The 18,766-nt window shown below is 34.7% G+C and overlaps 1 protein-coding gene across 22 annotated transcripts in view; it reads right to left on the bottom strand.

The window, feature by feature from the left end:
- The window catches only part of GPHN (gephyrin), a 567,900-nt gene that overhangs the window by 308,747 nt on the left and 240,387 nt on the right, over window positions 1-18,766 (bottom strand). For all 22 annotated transcript variants that reach the window (XM_021098013.1, XM_021098018.1, XM_021098005.1 and 19 more), the window contains 1 exon segment: window positions 8,714-8,806. In XM_021098013.1, the coding sequence (XP_020953672.1) occupies window positions 8,714-8,806 (93 nt within the window).

Here is an 18,766-nt window from a genome sequence, read left to right as displayed (position 1 = left end):
AATTAGTGTTACATAAGCAACTAACTTCCAGATAGAAGAAGTAGCAGTTGAGATGTTAAGGCAAAGGCTGGGAATGATGACAACGGCATGCTAGGACTTCAATGTGATGGCCTTTAATTTCTCCTCAAACTCTGAGATACTGTGACTTCTTTACTGTTATTTGGTAATTTTATAAAATGCTAAGTTAATTCAAGATACGGAACTGACAAAATTTATGATAAAAAATTCCTTGATGTCTGGATTGTAAGATAAATATTGACTAAAAAGTTTTCTGAACAACAAAATGACAAAATTAAAACTTGGTGCTTCACAGTAGTTTAAATTTTATATACAAAAAAGTCATGTGGATAGTCACTAAGTTTACAAATTACACCAGGACTTCACAAACAAACAAAAAAAACAAACAAAACCAGAGCATAAAAACATTCTTCGAGAAGAATGATGTTAATCTTAGTGGGGATTGTACAATGGAGTAAGTGCCAGTTCTCCAAAGGGTCTAGTTTTAGAAAGACTTTATTTTACTGCATTGTGTATAACATGATAGCAGATTTATGAATGGCATTATTTTACTGCATTGTGTATAACATGATAGCAGATTTATGAATTTTGGCTTCTAAGGAATCTCTGAATAATGATAGTTACTCTTTTTCATCTCTGCAGATGGTGCTAGTCTAGCTTTTCTAAAAAAGAGATTAAAATAACATAGGTCTAGTTTACCCATCCTTCTATGTATGGTGAATCCTCTGCTCTAGCTAGGAAGATTAATTAATTTTATCTTTTTCTATAGCTGGGTCATACATTTTCCTTTTGTTCTTACCCCCATCAATAATGTCTTTTTTTTCTCCTAAATTCTACTTCTCTCTTTCAATTTTAGCTTAGATTCTACTTGTATAAAAATTTCACTGACTACCCAGCTTTCTCTTAATCTTTCCCTTTAAAGAAAAATTTGGCCTGAATTGGCTGATCAGTTCTGATTCTAGGTTTATATTGTCTTGATTTGTCAGATGACTATTTTAGGAGTACATGAACTTTAACATTGTTCAATAAAGCCCAAGGTACATGATAAATACATGTTAAAGTGAACAAAGACTATAAACATTATTTTTAGCAAAATGTTAGGTCAAAAACATGTCCATACTCTAAGATATATACTGCTTTACAATGGATAATGCAAAATAATTATAAACCTCAGATATAAAAGGGATTGTTACTAAAAAGTTACTGTCAATATCACATATCTGAGCCATTTCAAGCCATATATACAGAGACACAAAATAAATAGGTTCAGGAAGGATATCAGGGATTACCTAATGCAACTGCACTAATAATCCATATTCCTCATATCATACAGACTATGGAAATTCTTAACTTACCCTTTTTTTCTTTCTTTCTTTCTTTTTTTTTTTTTGCTTTTTAGGGCCATACCCATAGCATTATGGAAGTTCCCAGGCTTAGGGGTCGAATCAGAGCTACAGCTGCCGGCTTACACCACAGCCAAAGCAATGAGGGATCTGAGCTGCGTCTGCGACCTACACTACAGCTCATGGCAATGCCGGATCCAGGACCCACTGAGCAAGGCCAGGGATCAAATATGCATCCTTATGGATACTAGTCGGATTCATTTCCCCTGTGCTACAATGGGAACTCCCTAGTTCTTATTCTTGTTCCTTTGCCCATGCCTTAAAGTAGTAGTGGGGAAATGTTGATTAACATCTTTACTTTTTTAGACATATCCATCAGGTATGTTAATAGCTAACAATAGCTATCAAAGTACAATGGTTGTTAGCAGAGGTATTGGAGGCTGCCATATCTAGAGGTAACAGGCAGTATTATTAATTAAATGAGGAAGAAAAAGGTAAAGGGAAAAAAAGGACATTTGTGAGCATCTACAAAGGTACCAGGCATTATACTAGATCCTGTTACATGAATTACTGTCACTTATAAGCTTGGATAACCTTGGTCAAGTCAATTAATTAATCTATATTTCAGTTTCTCCATCATTATTAAAACATGTTATAAAATAGATATAAAAATAGTATCTGCAATATATGGTTGTTTTGAAGGCTAAATGAATTAACATATGCTTGAAACAGCTCCTGACACATAGTAAATGCTATATATATATTGGTTAATTATTATGACTACTTTTATTATCTCAATTATTAGAAAAAACAGCCTTGAGAGGTAGGCATTAGCAACTGAGTAGATGAGAAAACTGAAGTTTGAACAGGTTAATTTGCCTAAATTTCATTGTGGTAGAGTTAAGATTCAGATTCAAGTCTGTCTGATACTATAGTCTTAGTATAATAACTAGATCATATGATGTAATGTATCATTTTCTATCCCAACATATTTAGACAAAGGTATGACATGAAAACATATTTCTCATGTCCAGGACTATTTCATAAAAATTATAGAGAGATTTCCTTAAAATGGTATAAAATATAACTTTATCTGACCATAAAGTGAATGATATATTTCATTTAACCTAGTTGTAAATATTTCCAGTACAAGAGTTTCTAGTATTCTGCTTTGTTATCAGTTTTGTATTGTTCAGTTATCCGATGTATACAGAACAGTTTTTAAAATACTTAAAATTTTAGTTCAATATGGTTTTTTTTAGTTTTACCATGGATACAGATATTTTACTTTGGCATTTTTAAATGTAAATTCTCACTGATTGTCACAAGAGTCATAAATTAAGAATCATTAACATAATCAGTAACTTGGGTCAATTATGTACCTTTTTTTTTTTTACTTATACAGTATCCTTGTTTTTGAAGCATTACAATGTAAGAAAGAAAAACGGTTAATGACCATATAGAATCATAGTTGACATTATAGAACACTCATACCTAAAGTCATGAAATGCATAAACTTAACCAAACTGATTATAAAACAAACTGTATAAAATAAATAATTTTTTTTTATTTAACATTTTTGTTAAAAAATCCTAATAACCTAATTGGCAAATATCTGTAGAAAGGCTTAGATAGTAATTGCTTCCAAAGAAATGTATATATTATAGGCTTTAAACAATATGCATTCTGGAATTCATAATCTTTTCCTAGAAATCCATTCTTTGTACCAGATTATGAGTACTCCACCCCTTTCAGTATTGGTCATTTTGTCAGATGCCTCTTCACTTCCAAACTGAACCATAAAAACCATTTTAAATGAATATCCCTTACATCAAGTTTATAGTTTCCTGAAATTCTTTGATTCCTTAATTTCATACTGATAGATTTTATCAGAACAGTAGTTAGAAAAATTTTTAAGAGTGAGACAAGAAATATAATAATTTGATCAATTTTGGAAGTTCAAAATTTTACCTTTTATGATAAGGGATCTTTTATCTTTGTTATGCTATATTGTCTACTGTGACAATGGGGTAATATACTTCAATTTGGAAAAAAGTGTTTTTTCTTTGCTCCTTTCTTAGATTAAAAATTGAAGAAATGAAACAATATCATTTCAGATTACTAAAGAACAAAAGGTAAAAACAAATTTAAAAAGTCGGTTAAAAATGAAAATAAGGATGACTTATTGCCGTCAGACCAGAGGTTGACAACATTTTCTACAAAAGATCAGAGAGTAAATATTTTAGGCACTGCAGGCCTATACGGTTTTGATTCAACTATTCAATTCGCTGCTGTGGCTATAGAAACACGTCAGTGAATGAGTGGCTATGTTCCAATAAAACTTCAGTAATGTACACTGAAATTTAAATTTCAAATATCTCTCATGTGTCACAAAATATTCTTTTGATTTCTTTCAGCTATTCAAAAACGCAAAAATCCATTCTTAGTTCACAAGCCATACAAAAAAAGATGACAGTCTAAGTTTGCTGACTCTTATAAAGATTCAGTTTCTTGAGGATAAAAACAATGCCTTATTCATTTTTTAATTCCAGTATCCAGGATAGCATCAGATACATATCAAGGATTAAAAGTAAAAAGCTTGATAAATGAATCAGTGAGTGAGAACTAAGATGCATACTAGGCTTTTATTTAACTCTTTAATTCAAAATCGAAAATAATATATTACTAAACAAACCTTTTTTTTTCTGGTGTAGCCTGGTACCATAAAAGCACTAAAAGTTATTTTTTCCTTATGAGTGCTAAATAGTTTAATATATTCTAATTTACTATAACAAATTATCAAACATTTCTCTGTAATTATATAGATGTACTTTTTAAAATCAGTATTTAATTTTTTATTCTCTTCTATAATTTATGTCTAAAGACCTTGTACTTCACCTCACTTATATGCCCTGATTATACTTTTACCTTTTAAGAATAAAAAGATTCTTTATGTAATATACATATTTTGGATATACACCATTTTTAAGTGATAATGGGACATAGTACTTGTATTATATTCTATAGAATTTTATTACTAGCATTTCACCAATGCCAAAAGATTATCCAACCTTTATTAGATCAGAGAAAATGTAATCTATTCTTATAAAAAAAAGCTTCTTGTATCAAATAAAACTCTAAAAAGCTGAACAGTGTGAATTATTACTCCACTATACGAAAGCTTTGACAGTATCTCATATTTAGAGGCAGGGAGCAGGGCAACAGGCATGTGACTATCAGATGAACAACATTCTAAGATACAGGGCTGAAATTAGAAAAAAATCTGTAACTTAGAAAAATCAATTCTGATTATTCCCATTAAATACATAAGCAGGATACACTTTACTAAATATGCTATTCCATTTTTCTGTCAACAGACCTGGGAAGAACTCTAAGTCTCTTAAACTTTTTATTTTTCCTATGGTTCATACCCAGGGACAATAATTTCAGATTGCTTTATTTCATTCATTCAATTGATCATTTTCCCTCTTCATTTTTTTAACAACCCATCCAACCCACAAACAACTGTCCTTTGTGTGTCAAATTAATTAATTATTGATGATTACTGACTATAAAATATTATTACCTTAAGGGAGAAGTTTTACATTATTTTACCTTAATCACTACTATTTGTGTTTTCTGTCAATAACATCTGACTCCATTTAAAAATATTTGCACACCTCAGTTGTATATAAGTAAATATAGTCTACAAACAGATTTCTCTTTTTAGGCATAAATATTTAAGACAAACAAATTAGACAAATAACTCTATTATTGCAGGCCCAAAATTATAGTTCTGGATTCCTAGCTGCCATCCCAAGTTATGTTTTAGATATTATAAAGTTACAACTAATTAAGGGTATAAAAGAATTAGTAAAATTATTTTTGGGTGGTCCTATATTGCTTTTATGCTTATTTATTTTTCAAAGGTTTAACAGTCCTATGGATTTTGTTGTAGATAATACCATATGTATTTATATATAAGATATAAAATAAGTTAATCTATTAAAGATCAAGATACTCACAATCAGGTGAGTCATCTGTTTTCAAAGTTAGATATTAGCGGGGACATAATTATGTATATTTTAAATGTGTTAAAAACAGTCCTAATACAATGTTAGCCAGGTAGTTGCTACAGGCATAGATAAATAAATGTAACAGCATCTAAAAGGTTTTTTGGTAACTGAAAAACTTCATTGAAGAATAAAAGACTTCTCAATTTTGATATATAAAAACATGTAAGATCATGGAAACACACAGACTCTTGTCAACTAACAGTAGCAAAAAAAGTGGGGGGATAAACAGATATTAGAATGGTAGAATATCGAGACCTCTCATTTACATGGAGATGGAAAATACAAAATATGAAGCTTACTATATCAAAATTTTAAAAAATTTAACAAGATTGGGGAGTTCCCATTATGGCTCAGTGGTAATGAACCCGACCAGTATCCATGAGGATGCTGGTTCCATCCCTGGCCTTGCTCAGTGGGTTAAGGATCTGGCATTGCAGTGAACTGTGGTGTAGGTTGCAGAAGTGGCTTGGATGCCATGTTGCTCTGGCTGTGGCATAGGCTGGAAGTAGTATTTTCTATTCATCCCTTAGCCTGGGAACCTCCATGTGCCACTGGTGCAGCCCGAAAAAGCAAAAAAAAAAAAAAAAAAAAAAAAAATAACAAGATTGTGAAGATTTCATGGATATACTTTAAATCCAGTATATGCCTGTTTTTGCCTATTTGGTAGTTGTATATTAAAAATAATACAAAAATTTGTCTAATTGGTAGTTAAATAGTAACTAATTAAAAAAAAAATAACCCTTGCATAGCACTCACTAAAATGCCAGGAATAGTTCTCTTTGAATCCTCACAGCTACCCTGATAGACAGGCACTTTTCTTTCGCTCATTTTTTAGGAAACTGAGGAATAGAGTGGTAATGACTATTCTAGTCGCCTTCTTATAAGTAGCAGAGCCAGAATTTAAAAGTTTGAATTTTCAATCTAGCATTTAGTATTAACTTGACACTCCATAGAATACAAATACTTAACTTTGTGATGCAAATTATTTTCTGACAATTAAAAATAATATTGTTAATCAGTTATGAATGAATTCTATGGTAATTTTTTTCTATTTTTCTGAAATGCGAATAAGTAATATGAAAACATCAAGCCATGACACAAAAAATAAGGATATATAATATGAAAACATCAAACCATGACACAAAATATAGGGATATTTACTTCAAACACTTAACACACTACTCAAACTCCAAAAATCAATGTGTTTACACATGTATGCAATTTTCTCAAAAACAAAATAAAACATAAACACATCTTTATAGGAGATGGCTTCCTTCCAATTGTACTTTTTTTTTTTTTTTTTTTTGGTCTTTTTGTCTTTTCTAGGGTTAGCACCCGCAGCATGTGGAGGTTCCCAGGTTAGGGGTTGAATCAAAGCTGTAGCTGCTGGCCTACGCCACAACCACAGCAACACGGGATCCGAGGATCTGAGCCATGTCTGTAACCTACACTACAGCTCACAGCAACACCAGATCCTTAACCCACTGAGTGAGGCTAGGGATCAAACCCGCACCCTCATGGTTCCTAGTCGGATTCATTAACCACTGAGACATGACAGGAACTCCCCAATTGTACTTTCTAAAATTAGGATCACAGTTTAAAAGAAATGTAAAAATTGGTCAAAGGATGGTTTTCCCTTAAGAGTCAGAAGCCATGTAAAGATGACTTCTTTCTTAAGCAGCTCATCTCCCAATACAACTCTATTCTAATTGCTTTAAAGACAAAACCATTTTTTCTATAAGTCTAATTATAACAATATTCCAAAAATTACCATGTCATGTTTTAATATAGAAGAATCAAAAACATTTTACAACTTGTTAAAAAAATTGATAAAATAATAAATTGCATTTTCATATACTAAAGCAATGGTTCCTAAAATGTGGAAGCATGGTGTGTGGGCCAGCAACATCTGTATAACCTGGGGCCTTATTAGAAACACAAATTCTTGGGACCCACTACGGATTTGCTAAATCAGAAGCACTGTGGGTGGGACCCAGCAATCTGTCTTAGCAAGCGCTCTGTAGTACAGGCTAGTTTGAAAAATCACTACATTAGAGTAAGAAGGACAAAAATTATTTAACAGGTGCAGAGCAAAAGTATCTTTCTGTTAATAAGATAGTAGACACAAGAGTGTACTGATTTGAAAATAAGTGATCATAGTGATTTCAAGTTTCAGTCAAGAGACACTTTTTTCGGACATAAGGGAAACAATGTCACAAGTAGGTATATAACTTTTCATATGACTCTGAAGTAACATCTGAAGTTTAAGCCTTCTTTAAAAAGAAAGACTTCTCTCCTTGTATCACTGAACACTGTCCACTCTTCATTCTTTCCCTAATCTTTCTCCCTGTGCGAAGTTGAAGGTTACTCTTGTGGCATGAAGCCTAGACATTAATTCTGCTGCTTCTTTTACTGTTTTTTTTTTATATATATATGTTTTTTTTTAATTTTCAAGACCTTACTGCCTTTATTTTGTGATTCCTGAATCTGGCATGTTTGGGTCTAGCAGGTAGACAAGAGCTCCAAGAGCTGAACAAGGCAAGAGGTTTTACAGGGCAAGGGAGCAGGAACAAGGAGTTACACTAGCCACAAGCTGACTGGTGACTGCAAGTACTTCCTTTGGGAGATGGGGAGGAATCTCTCAGGCAGATGGTGTAACTAATGCTGATCAGAAAAGTCCTGACTGAGTGGTTTAAGACTCCATTTCTAGGAGGGCCTGAGCTGCATTTAAGTTATGTCTCAGTAATTCTGCTTCTTGGCTTATTAAATTCTGCATTTAAATTCACATTTAAAATTATGTAACATAAATTCCTCACCAAATATTATAAAAATGTATAAATAGTCTATTGCAGTCATCCTACTGTGCTCTGAGACCAATGACAAGCATATCTCAAGAAAAGAGAAATCAGACACATTTTGATTTATTTTAACAAAACATTACCAGGCCAAATGCCATGCTGAGTCAGAGTTCTATCACCTCCTTTGGCAATATGCCTGAAAATCAGCTGATACCGCATACCACTGAGTATACACAGGATTACCTTCTGGACCAGTTCAATCTTCCTTCTGTTAGATAATTTCTATTTTAAGTCCAAAGGAAACAATTCAAGAAACTTTTTTTTAATATAATGATTCTCCAACAGCAAAATTTTCAACCTTAGAACCACAGATCTCTTGTTCTGCCTAGCAAAATTACAAAAATCATATAAATAAAAAGGATTAAAAATAACATGAATAATCTACTCTGAATATCAAATAAAGCATATACTATCTCACCTCCGGAGTGACATCTCGTGGTGCAAATCCTGTTCCTCCAGTTGTTAATATCAAATTAAGTTCCTTTTCATCACACCAATCAATCAGGGTTTCCTGAAAGAAAACAATAATACTGTCACATGCAGAAAGACTGGTCTGCCTACTCAAAACATCCACATACCTAAACACTTCATTTATGGTGAGAAAACATTCTTTTCAACACTTAACTAAGAAAAATCTGAGGCACAATTCATGGAACAGTTTCACTGCTGACCAAAAGACACTGCAGTTTGGGGTATTTATTTTATTCATTATAGAAAATGAAGCTGCAATAATCAAATCCTTTAATGTAACTGAAACAGAAAATAGCATAAATAGTTTATAATTAATGTTTATAATGTACTTAAATGTCAGGTCTGTGAAGTTATTTTCAGTCATTCAAAACACACTCAAGTTTAAAAAATTGAGCACTATGATAATTATATGATCATCATTTAATAAGTATAACAATCCTGGCAGATAAATAGGCACACTTCAATTTTACATTCAAGGAAACAGACTCATTTTTTCATTACAAACTCAGAGAGATCAAGAAACTTACTTGCTCATGGGCTCACAAACTAGAAGGGCAAAGAGTTACAACTAAACCTAGATCTGATGATCCCTCAAAATATCTTCTTCTATATTCTGCCTGTGACTGAGTCAATTTTTTTTGCTAAGTTTTAAGTTGTTTACAAAAGTTTTATATTTTTTCAGATTTATTTTACATAGTTATCTTAAAAGAAAGGTTTTCATTATTATTTAGGAATAAATGATTGCTTAAAGTTCCTTTTTTTCCCCCCACAACAATACTACAGCATTTACTAGAAAGAGATTAGAATTATATACTATAAAATTTTGGAGTTGGAAGAGACAGTAAATTTGCCACTTCATTTTACAGATAAGGCAACTGAAGTAAAATGTGATTAAATAATTTAGTCAAAGTTACCCAGATAGTTTGTAAATAGGTGGAACAAGGATCTCTGCTTAACCTATTTCTAGTCTAGTCATCCATCCTACATTTTAGCTATTTTTAAAAAAGGACTATTAAGTGCTCACTTAAATTGTAATTGAATACTTGCTTTGATATTATATTATTTCATAACCTTTATACAATTTAGGTCCAAAACTTAATAATACAATTATATCATTTAGTTGACAATAATTAGATGTGAAATACCAGTAGCAGGCTGATACCTAGATGTAAAATGCAATGTCCTTGGTTCTCAAATTCATCAGTAATATAAAATGTAAGATAATTATTCAGAAGGGAAAATTCAGGATTTAAAAATAATTTTTCCCCCTCTCCTCACTCATTTTTTCATTCTGGTATCATAGGAATGGAGAGCTCAAAACCCCAAATGAAAGAGAAATTTTCTCTGCTGTGATTAAGGACAACACAGTTTTTTTCTTTTTGGTTGCACCCACAGGATGTGGAAGTTTCCAGGCCAGGAATCAAACCTGCGATTCAGTTGTGGCCTTTGCCACAGCTGCAGCAACACTGGATCTTTAACCTCATGCACCACAAGGGAACGTTCAAAAACAAACTATTTTTAAAAATATAAAATGTAGGAAATGGGATTAAGATGGCGGAGTAGAAGGACTAGAACTCAACTTCTCTCCTAAAAACAACAAAATTCATGACTAAAGGCTGAGCATTCTTCACCCAAATGGACTTCAAACCTTAAAAAAGATACCCTGCTCCAGAAGAAAGAGAGGAGGCCACATCAAAAGGTAGGAAGGGAGATTTCACGATATAAACAACCCCATACCTCTGGGGTGGGGAGCTCCACAGACTGGAAACTAACTGGTTCACAAAGACTCAACTACAGGAGTGAGAGTTCTGAGCCCCACATCAAACTCTCACGTGTGGGGCTCTGGCACTGGGAGAAAAAGAACCTGGAGCATCTGGTATTGAAGGCCACTGGGGCTTGTGTGCAGGAGCTCCATGGGACTGGGGTGAATGCAGACCACATTCTTAAAAGGCATAAACAGACTATCACATGCACTGGGTCCCAGGGCAGAGCAAAGTCTCCATAGGAACATGGGTCAAACCTGACTGCAGTTCTTAGAGGACATCCTGGGAAAACAGGAGTGAATGTGGCTTGTTGTGAGGGAAGCAAAGCTCTCAGGAATATTCAGCAGCATGTCTTGCTCTGGAGGTGGCCATTTGGGAAAATCTGGCCCCACCTGTCACCAGCTGCTGAGAAGCCCCAGGGCAAACAACAACCCAGGTGGGATCACAGCCCCACCCCTCAGTAAACAGGCTGCCTAAAGACCCCTCAGGCACACAGCTGCCTCTAATCCCATCCAGAGACTAAGCCCCACCCACCAGAGGGATTGAATCAGCTCCACCTACCAGGGGGCAGGCATCAGCCCCTCCCATCAGGAAGCCTTCAGCAAGCCCCCATACTGACTTCAGCCACAGCGGGCAGACACCACAAGTAAGAGAGGCTACAACTCTATTATCTGTAAAGAAATCACCATACCAAAAACTTATAAAAATGAAGAGACAGAGAAATATAACTCAGATGAGGGGGAAAGGGAAAAACCAGAAAATCAGCTAAGTAATGAGGAGATTCTCACCATCCAGGAAAAAGACTTTAGATTGTTGGTGCCAAAGATGATGCAAGACATTAGAAATAAACTGGAGGCAAAGATGGATAACTTACAGGAAACACTGAGCAAAGAGATAGAGATATAAAACTTAAACAAGAAGAGATGCAAAACACAAATAAAAACATAATCTGAAATAAAAAATCATAACTGAAATAAAAATTCCTAGAATCAGATAACAGCAGAATACAGGAGGCAGAAGAATGAATAAGCAGGTGGAGGACAGATAGTGAAATTATGGACGCAGAAAGAAAAGAGAAAAAAGATTGAAAACAAATGAAAAGTGTCTCCAAGAACTTGGGACAACGTTAAATGCACCAATGTCTGTATATAAGGGTGCCAGAAGGAAAGAGAAGAGAAGGGGACAGAAAAAATATTCCAGAGATAATGCCAAAACTTCCCTAACAGGAAAAGAACACTCACTCAAACCAGGAAGCACAACGAGTACCATATAATATAAACCCAAGGAGGAAACCCCGAGACACATATTAATCAAACTGACCAAAATTAAAGACAGAGAAAATCTTGAAAGCAGCTAGGGAAAAGAAACAAATAACATACAAGGGAACCTCAATAAGGTTATCAGCAGATTTTTGAGCTGAAACTCTGCAGGCCAGAAGGGAGTGGCATGACATACTTAACGTGATGAAAGGAAAAAACCTCCAACCAAGATTACTCTACCCAGCAAGGCTCTCATTCAGATTTGAAGGAGACATCAAAACCTTCACAGACAATCAAAAGCTGAGAGAATTCAGCAACACTAAATCAGCCTTACAACAATAGTAAAGGAACTTCTCTAGGCAGAAAAGAACAAGAGAAGGAGAAAAGAAAAAAGAGCAACAAAAACAAACTCAAAGCAATTAATAAAATGGCAATGAGAACATACATATCAACAATTTCCTTAAATGTTAATGGACTAAATGCCCCAACCAAAAGACATAGACTGGCTGAACGGATACAAAAACAAGGCCCATATATATGCTGTCTTCAAGAGACCCACTTCACTTCTAGGGACACAGACAAATTGAAAGTGAGAGGATGGGAGAAAATATGTCATGCAAACGGGGATCAAAAGAAAGCTGGAGTAGTAATACACATATCAGACAAAATAGACTTTAAAATGAAGACTATTTTAAGGGACAAAGAAGGGCATTACATAATGATCAAAGGATCAATCCAAGAAGAAGATAATAAACAATTTTAAATATCTACGCACCCAACACAGGTTCACCACAATGTATGAGGCAACTGCTAACAACCTTAAAAGGACAAATCGACAATAACACAATCATAGTGGGGGACTTCAACACCCCACTTACAGAAATGGACAGAACAACCAGACAGAAAATCAATAAGGAAACACAGGTCCTGAATGATGCTTTAAACCAGATGGACTTAATAGACATTTATAGGACATTCCATCCAAAAGCAATAGAATACACATTCTTCTCAAGTGCACATGGAACATTCTCTAAGATTGATCACATCCTGGGCTACAAATCCAACCTTGGTAACTTTAAGAAAATTGAAATCATATCAAGCATCTTTTCCGACCACAACGCTATACGACTGGAAATCAACAAGAGGAAAAAAACCGCAAAAAGCACAAGCACGTGAAGACTAAACAACATGCTATGAAACAACCAATGGATCACTGAAGAAATCAAAGAGGAAATTAAAAAATACCTAGCAGCAAATGATAACGAAGATACAACACTCCAAAACCTATGGGATGCATCAAAAGCCATTCTAAGAGGAAAGTTTAAAGCAATACAAGCCCACCTCAGGAAACAAGAAAGAGCTCAAACAAGCTAACTTTACATCTAAAGCAGCTAAAGAGAGAACAGACAAGACCAAAAGTTAGCAGAAGGAAAGAAATCATAAAGAGCAGAAATCAATGAAATATAAATGAAGAAAACCATAGAAAAGATCAATGAAATGAAAAGCTGATTCTTTGAAAAGAACAACAAAATTGATAAACCCTTAGCCAGACTTATTAAGCAAAAAAGAGAAGGACACAAGTCAATAAAATTAGAAATGAAAAAGGAGAAGCAACAATGGACATCACAGAAATAAAAAGGATCGTAAGAGACTACTATATGCAACTATATGCCAATAAAACAGAAAACCTAGAATAAATGGACAAATTCTTAGAAAAGTACAATCTTCCAAGACTAAACCAAGATGAAATAGAAAAGATGAATGGACCAATCACAAGAAATGAAATTGAAACTGTGATTAAAAAACTTCCAACAAACAAAAGTCCAGGACCAGATGGCTTCACAGGAGAATTCTATCAAATATTTAGAGAAAAGGTAACACCTATCCTTCTGAAACTATTTCAAAGAATTGCAGAGGAATGGATACTCCCAAACTCATTCTATGAGGCCACCATCACCCTGATCTCTTCGACATAGTTTTGGAAGTCCTAGCCACAGCAATCAGAGAAGTAAAAGAAATAAAAGGAATCCAAATTGGAAAGGAAGAAGTAAAACCATTCACTATTTGCAGATGACATGATACTATACCTAAAGAACCCTAAAGACTCTACCAGAAAACTGTTAGAGCTCATGCACGAATTTGGCAAAGTCACAGGATACAAAATTAATACACAGAAATCAATGGCATTACTATACACTATCAATGAAAGAGCAGAAAGAGAATCTAGGGAAGCAGTCCTGTTTACCATTGTATCCAAAAGAATAAAATACCTAGGAGTAAACCTACCTAAAGAGACAAAAGACCTGTATTCTAAAAACTATTAGACACTGATGAAAGAAATCAAAGATGACACAAATAGATGGAAAGATATACCATGCTCATGGATTGGAAGAGTTAATATTATCAAAATGACTATACTACCTAAGGCAATCTACAGATTCAATGTAATCCCTATCAAATTACCAAGGACATTTTTCACAGAACTTGAACAAAATATTTTAAAGTTTGTTTGGAAGCACAAAAGACCCAGAATAGCCAAAGATATCCTGAAAAAGAAAAATGGAGCTGGAGGAATCAGGCTCCAGCACCTCAGACTATACTAAAAAGCAACAGTAATCAGAACTGTATGGTACTGGCACAAAACAGAAATATAGATCAGTGAAACAGGATAGAAAGCCCAGAATTAAACTGACGCAGCTACAGCCAACTCATCTATGACAAGGGAAGCAGGAATATACAATGGAGAAACACAGTCCCTTCAATAAGTGGTGCTGGGAAAACTGGACAGCCACATGGAGAGGAATGGAGAGGAATTAGAACACTCCCTAACACCATACACAGAAATAAACTCAAAATGGATTAAAGGCCTAGATATAACACCAGATACTATAAAACTCTTAGAGGAAAACATAGGCCAAACACTCTCACACATAAACCACAGCAACACCTTCTTGGATCCACCTCTTAGAGTACTGACAAGAAAAACAAAAATAAACAAATGGGACCTAATCAAATTTAAAGGTTTCTGCACAGCAAAGGAAGCCCTAAACAAAACAAAAAGACAACCCACAGAATGGGAGAAAGCTTTGCAAGTGAATCAACTGACAAGGGATTAATCTCCAAAATTTATAAATACCTCCTACCGCTCCACACCAAAAAAACAAACAACCCCATTAAAAAATGGGCAGAAGATCTAAACAGACAGTTCTCCAAAGAAGACATGCAGGTGGCCAAAAAACACATGAAAAGATGTTCAACATCACTCATCATTAGAGAAATGCAAATCAAAACCACTCTGAGCTATCTATCACCTTACACCAGCCAGAATGGCCATCATCCAAAAGTCTACAAACAGTAAGTGCTGGAGAGGGTGTGGAGAAAAAGGAACCCCAGTACACTGTTGGTGGGAATGTAAATTGGGGCAACCACTGTGGAAAGCAGTATGGAGATGCCTCAGAAAACTAAACATAGAACTATCATTGGATCCAGCAATCCCACTCCTGGGCATCTATCCAGAGAAAACCATGACTCGCAGACACATGTACTCTGATGTTCATTGCTGCACTATTTGCAATAGCCAGGACGTGGAAACAACCTCAATGTCCATCAACAGAGGAGTGGATGAAGAAGATGTGGTACATATACACAATGGAATATTACTCAGCCATTAAAAGGAAAGAAATACCGGCATTTGCAGCAACACAGATGGACCTAGAAATTATCATGCTAAGTGAAGTCAGTCAGACAATGAGACACCAACATCAAATGCTATCACTGACATGTGAATCTGAAAAAAGGACAGACTGAACTTCTTTGCAGAACAGATGCTGACTCACAGACATTGAAAAACTTATGGTTTCCAAAGGAGACAGGTTGGAGAGTGGGGGGATGTGCTGGGGTTGTGGGATGGAAATCCTGTAAATGGATGTTATGATCATTATACAACTACAGATGTGATCAATTCATTTGAGCGACCAAAAAAAAAAAAAAAAAAAAAAAAAAAAAAAAAAAACAACCATAAAATGTAGACTACTGGGAGCCTAACTAAAGAACTTCCACCCTGATATAGCAATAATTTCATTCTGAGGAAAGCTCACACACACACGCACACACATACACATACACCAATGAATATTTTAATAAAGGTGATTATGAGATTGTTTCACAAATCAAACATAAAATTTCCATTGTTTGGTGTTATTTAAAAATTAGGAAAGTGTAAATACTCCTCATGCTAAGAGCTTTTATTTCTTTTCTATTAAAAAAAAAAACAAACCACCATGGTTGACACCACAAGTCAGCAGTGAGATGAACTGACCTTGTCTTCCTACTAATGCATCCTACAAACTCTAGATTGACTTGTAGTATTTCACATTACCGGAATGTCTGTGCAACAGTTTTCTACTCTTTGACAAAATCTCCATTTGTACCAGACCTTGATAAAAAGTCATATGAAATCCAGGTTGTATCAAGAAAGTATCTCTAAGCACTGAAAAAAAAATCTGTATCAAATACCAATTTTTAGTATTCAATATCAAGTTTCAAGATACCAATAAGGATAGTTAAAATAATCCCTTTAAAGTGAAGAATGCTATTGTTTGGCAACATGCAATAATTCTTAAAATATATTTCATCTATTGATTAAGTAAACATTTACTGAGTTTAAATGTTAAGAGTTTAAAAACAGGAGTTCCCGTCGTGGCACAGTGGTTAACGAATCCGACTAGGAACCATGAGGTTGGGGGTTTGATTCCTGCCCTTGCTCAGTGGGTTAACGATCCGGTGTTGCCATGAGCTGTGGTGTAGGTTGCAGACGCGGCTCGATCCCGCGTTGCTGTGGCTCTGGCGTAGGCCAGCGCTACAGCTCCGATTCGACCCCTAGCCTGGGAACCTCCATATGCCATGGGAGCGGCCCAAAGAAATAGCAAAAAAGACCAAAAAAAAAAAAAAAAAAAAAAAAAAGAGTTTAAAAACAAGTGAAAGACTGACTCTGGTTTTAAAGACCTTATACACAAGTAATCGTTCTCTACTTGTACATTGCAATCATCTGTGGAGCTTGTGAAAATACTGATGCTGGGGGTTCATTTCTGGGGTACAGACTGGAAACTGGGATTTTGAAAAACTTCCCGGGTAACTTCAGAATGCTACCAACCAAGTGAGAACTACTATCTTAAAGAGACAATTTGTTCAGTTACCTGAAGATAAATTGCATTGTCGACTCAACTGGGTTGACCCACAAAGATAACATATAGCTTAAGATTAGTTGTACCTTGGGAACATTACTTAAGTTTTTTATTCTTGGGATTGATAACTGGTAGCACATACAATACCAACTTTCATTTAAATAATATTTTTTATCTTGAGCTCAGTTAAAGACATGTTCAAGCATTGCGGAAGCAACATTGTGTTGTTCAAAGTAGCTGTGTATAACAGTTTTCCAACTGAGCAAAATTTTAGTTAGGTTTTTGACTTTGAAGAGAAAACAGCAATCGTATCATTCATTCAGTTGCTTTCCAAAACATAAGGATTCTTTCTAAACTACCAATATAGAATATGAGTGTATTAGGCACCTAGTAGTCATATAGACCACTACATACATCAATTCACTTATTTAACAAGAAAATATTTCAGGGCATAGTTTTATCAGGCACTTCATAGATAACAGGGATCAAACATGAATAAGGCACAGTCCCTGGCCTCAAACATTCAGTGAGGTAGTTGGAGTCTATAGTTGTCAAGAACTTTACTACAAAAAGTATGATCTAAAGACCAGCAACATCTGTGTTACATGGGAGCTTGTTAAATTACAGAATCTTAGGTCCCATCCAAGACCTAGTGAAGCAGAATCTTCACTTTCAGAAAGACTCCTTGAGGTGATATATATGCGTATTAAACGAGCTAAACATGCTTTCTACCCATGTACCACTCAGGATACTTCACATCTTGCTTTTCTATCATGTTAGATCACCTGAAAGCAATTTCTTTCTGTACCTACAAGATACTTTTCATTTTGAGATATACTGTAATATTTGGCTGCTACCAGGTAGGATGCCATTGAGCATTTCTTCATCTGTGGCAAAACTGAGGCTTAGGGTACTGTCTGCTTTAATGATTATTTTCCCTTAGGTAGAAGGTATCTCTTTAAAAATTTACTGCCTTAAGCATATAGGTTAGCACAGCAGAATGAAGTTGTTTCAAAGAATTTCCATTGCTCAATAGCTAACAGAAATGAACAAAAAAGAATAAAAACTAGAATAAAAAACTTTTACCAGCAATAATCAAATGGGAAAGACAGCTTTATGTCATAAATCTCAAAAGTTGGGTGTTCAAGGAAAGAAATAAAAGGTCTCACTTTGTGTGAGAAGCACAGTGAGGCTCCTCATGCTGTTCTGGTTCCCAAAACAGTCATAATGGTGAATTATCAAAAACATAAAAATTCTTACTCTTACCTTCAAATCTAGAGATATAAACTGAAATAAACTAGATTTTTCATCTTGTAAGCAACTACTGTGAGAAACAAATGAAACAAAGGGTGAATTTCCTTGATCAAGATGAAGGTTCCAGGAACAAGTGCACACAGAACTGGAGAACTAACCTGTAGTAGTAAGTTAAACCCTTATCTAGATAGAAAAACCTTGGCATTAGGCATTTAATAAAATCTAACAGAGAAAAAGTGCTTTTCCAGCTTGCTTCCGCTGTTTTCCTTTGTGCAAATTGTCCAGATCTGATACAGTCTGGGCTGACTTCATCTTTCTTCCTACATCTGCAATAGTTTGTGAAAGAAACTCAGTTTGGGAAATAGATATTGTTCAAAAAGTTTTCTTTTCAATAACCACATGAAAATCAGAAATTTGAAGACAAGGCAAAAGTAGTTAGAAGCAAATATAGAGTGATAACATCCTTATCTTTCAATCAACCCTAAGTTTCAAAAAGTTAAAAATGATTATAACCTATTAATGATTTTCCTAATTTTTTTAA

Source organism: Sus scrofa, chromosome 7 (assembly GCF_000003025.6).
Source record: "Sus scrofa isolate TJ Tabasco breed Duroc chromosome 7, Sscrofa11.1, whole genome shotgun sequence".
Lineage (NCBI taxonomy): Eukaryota > Metazoa > Chordata > Mammalia > Artiodactyla > Suidae > Sus > Sus scrofa.
The sequence above is the reverse complement of the archived record's forward strand: the minus strand, read 5'-3'. Positions and strand labels throughout refer to the sequence as shown.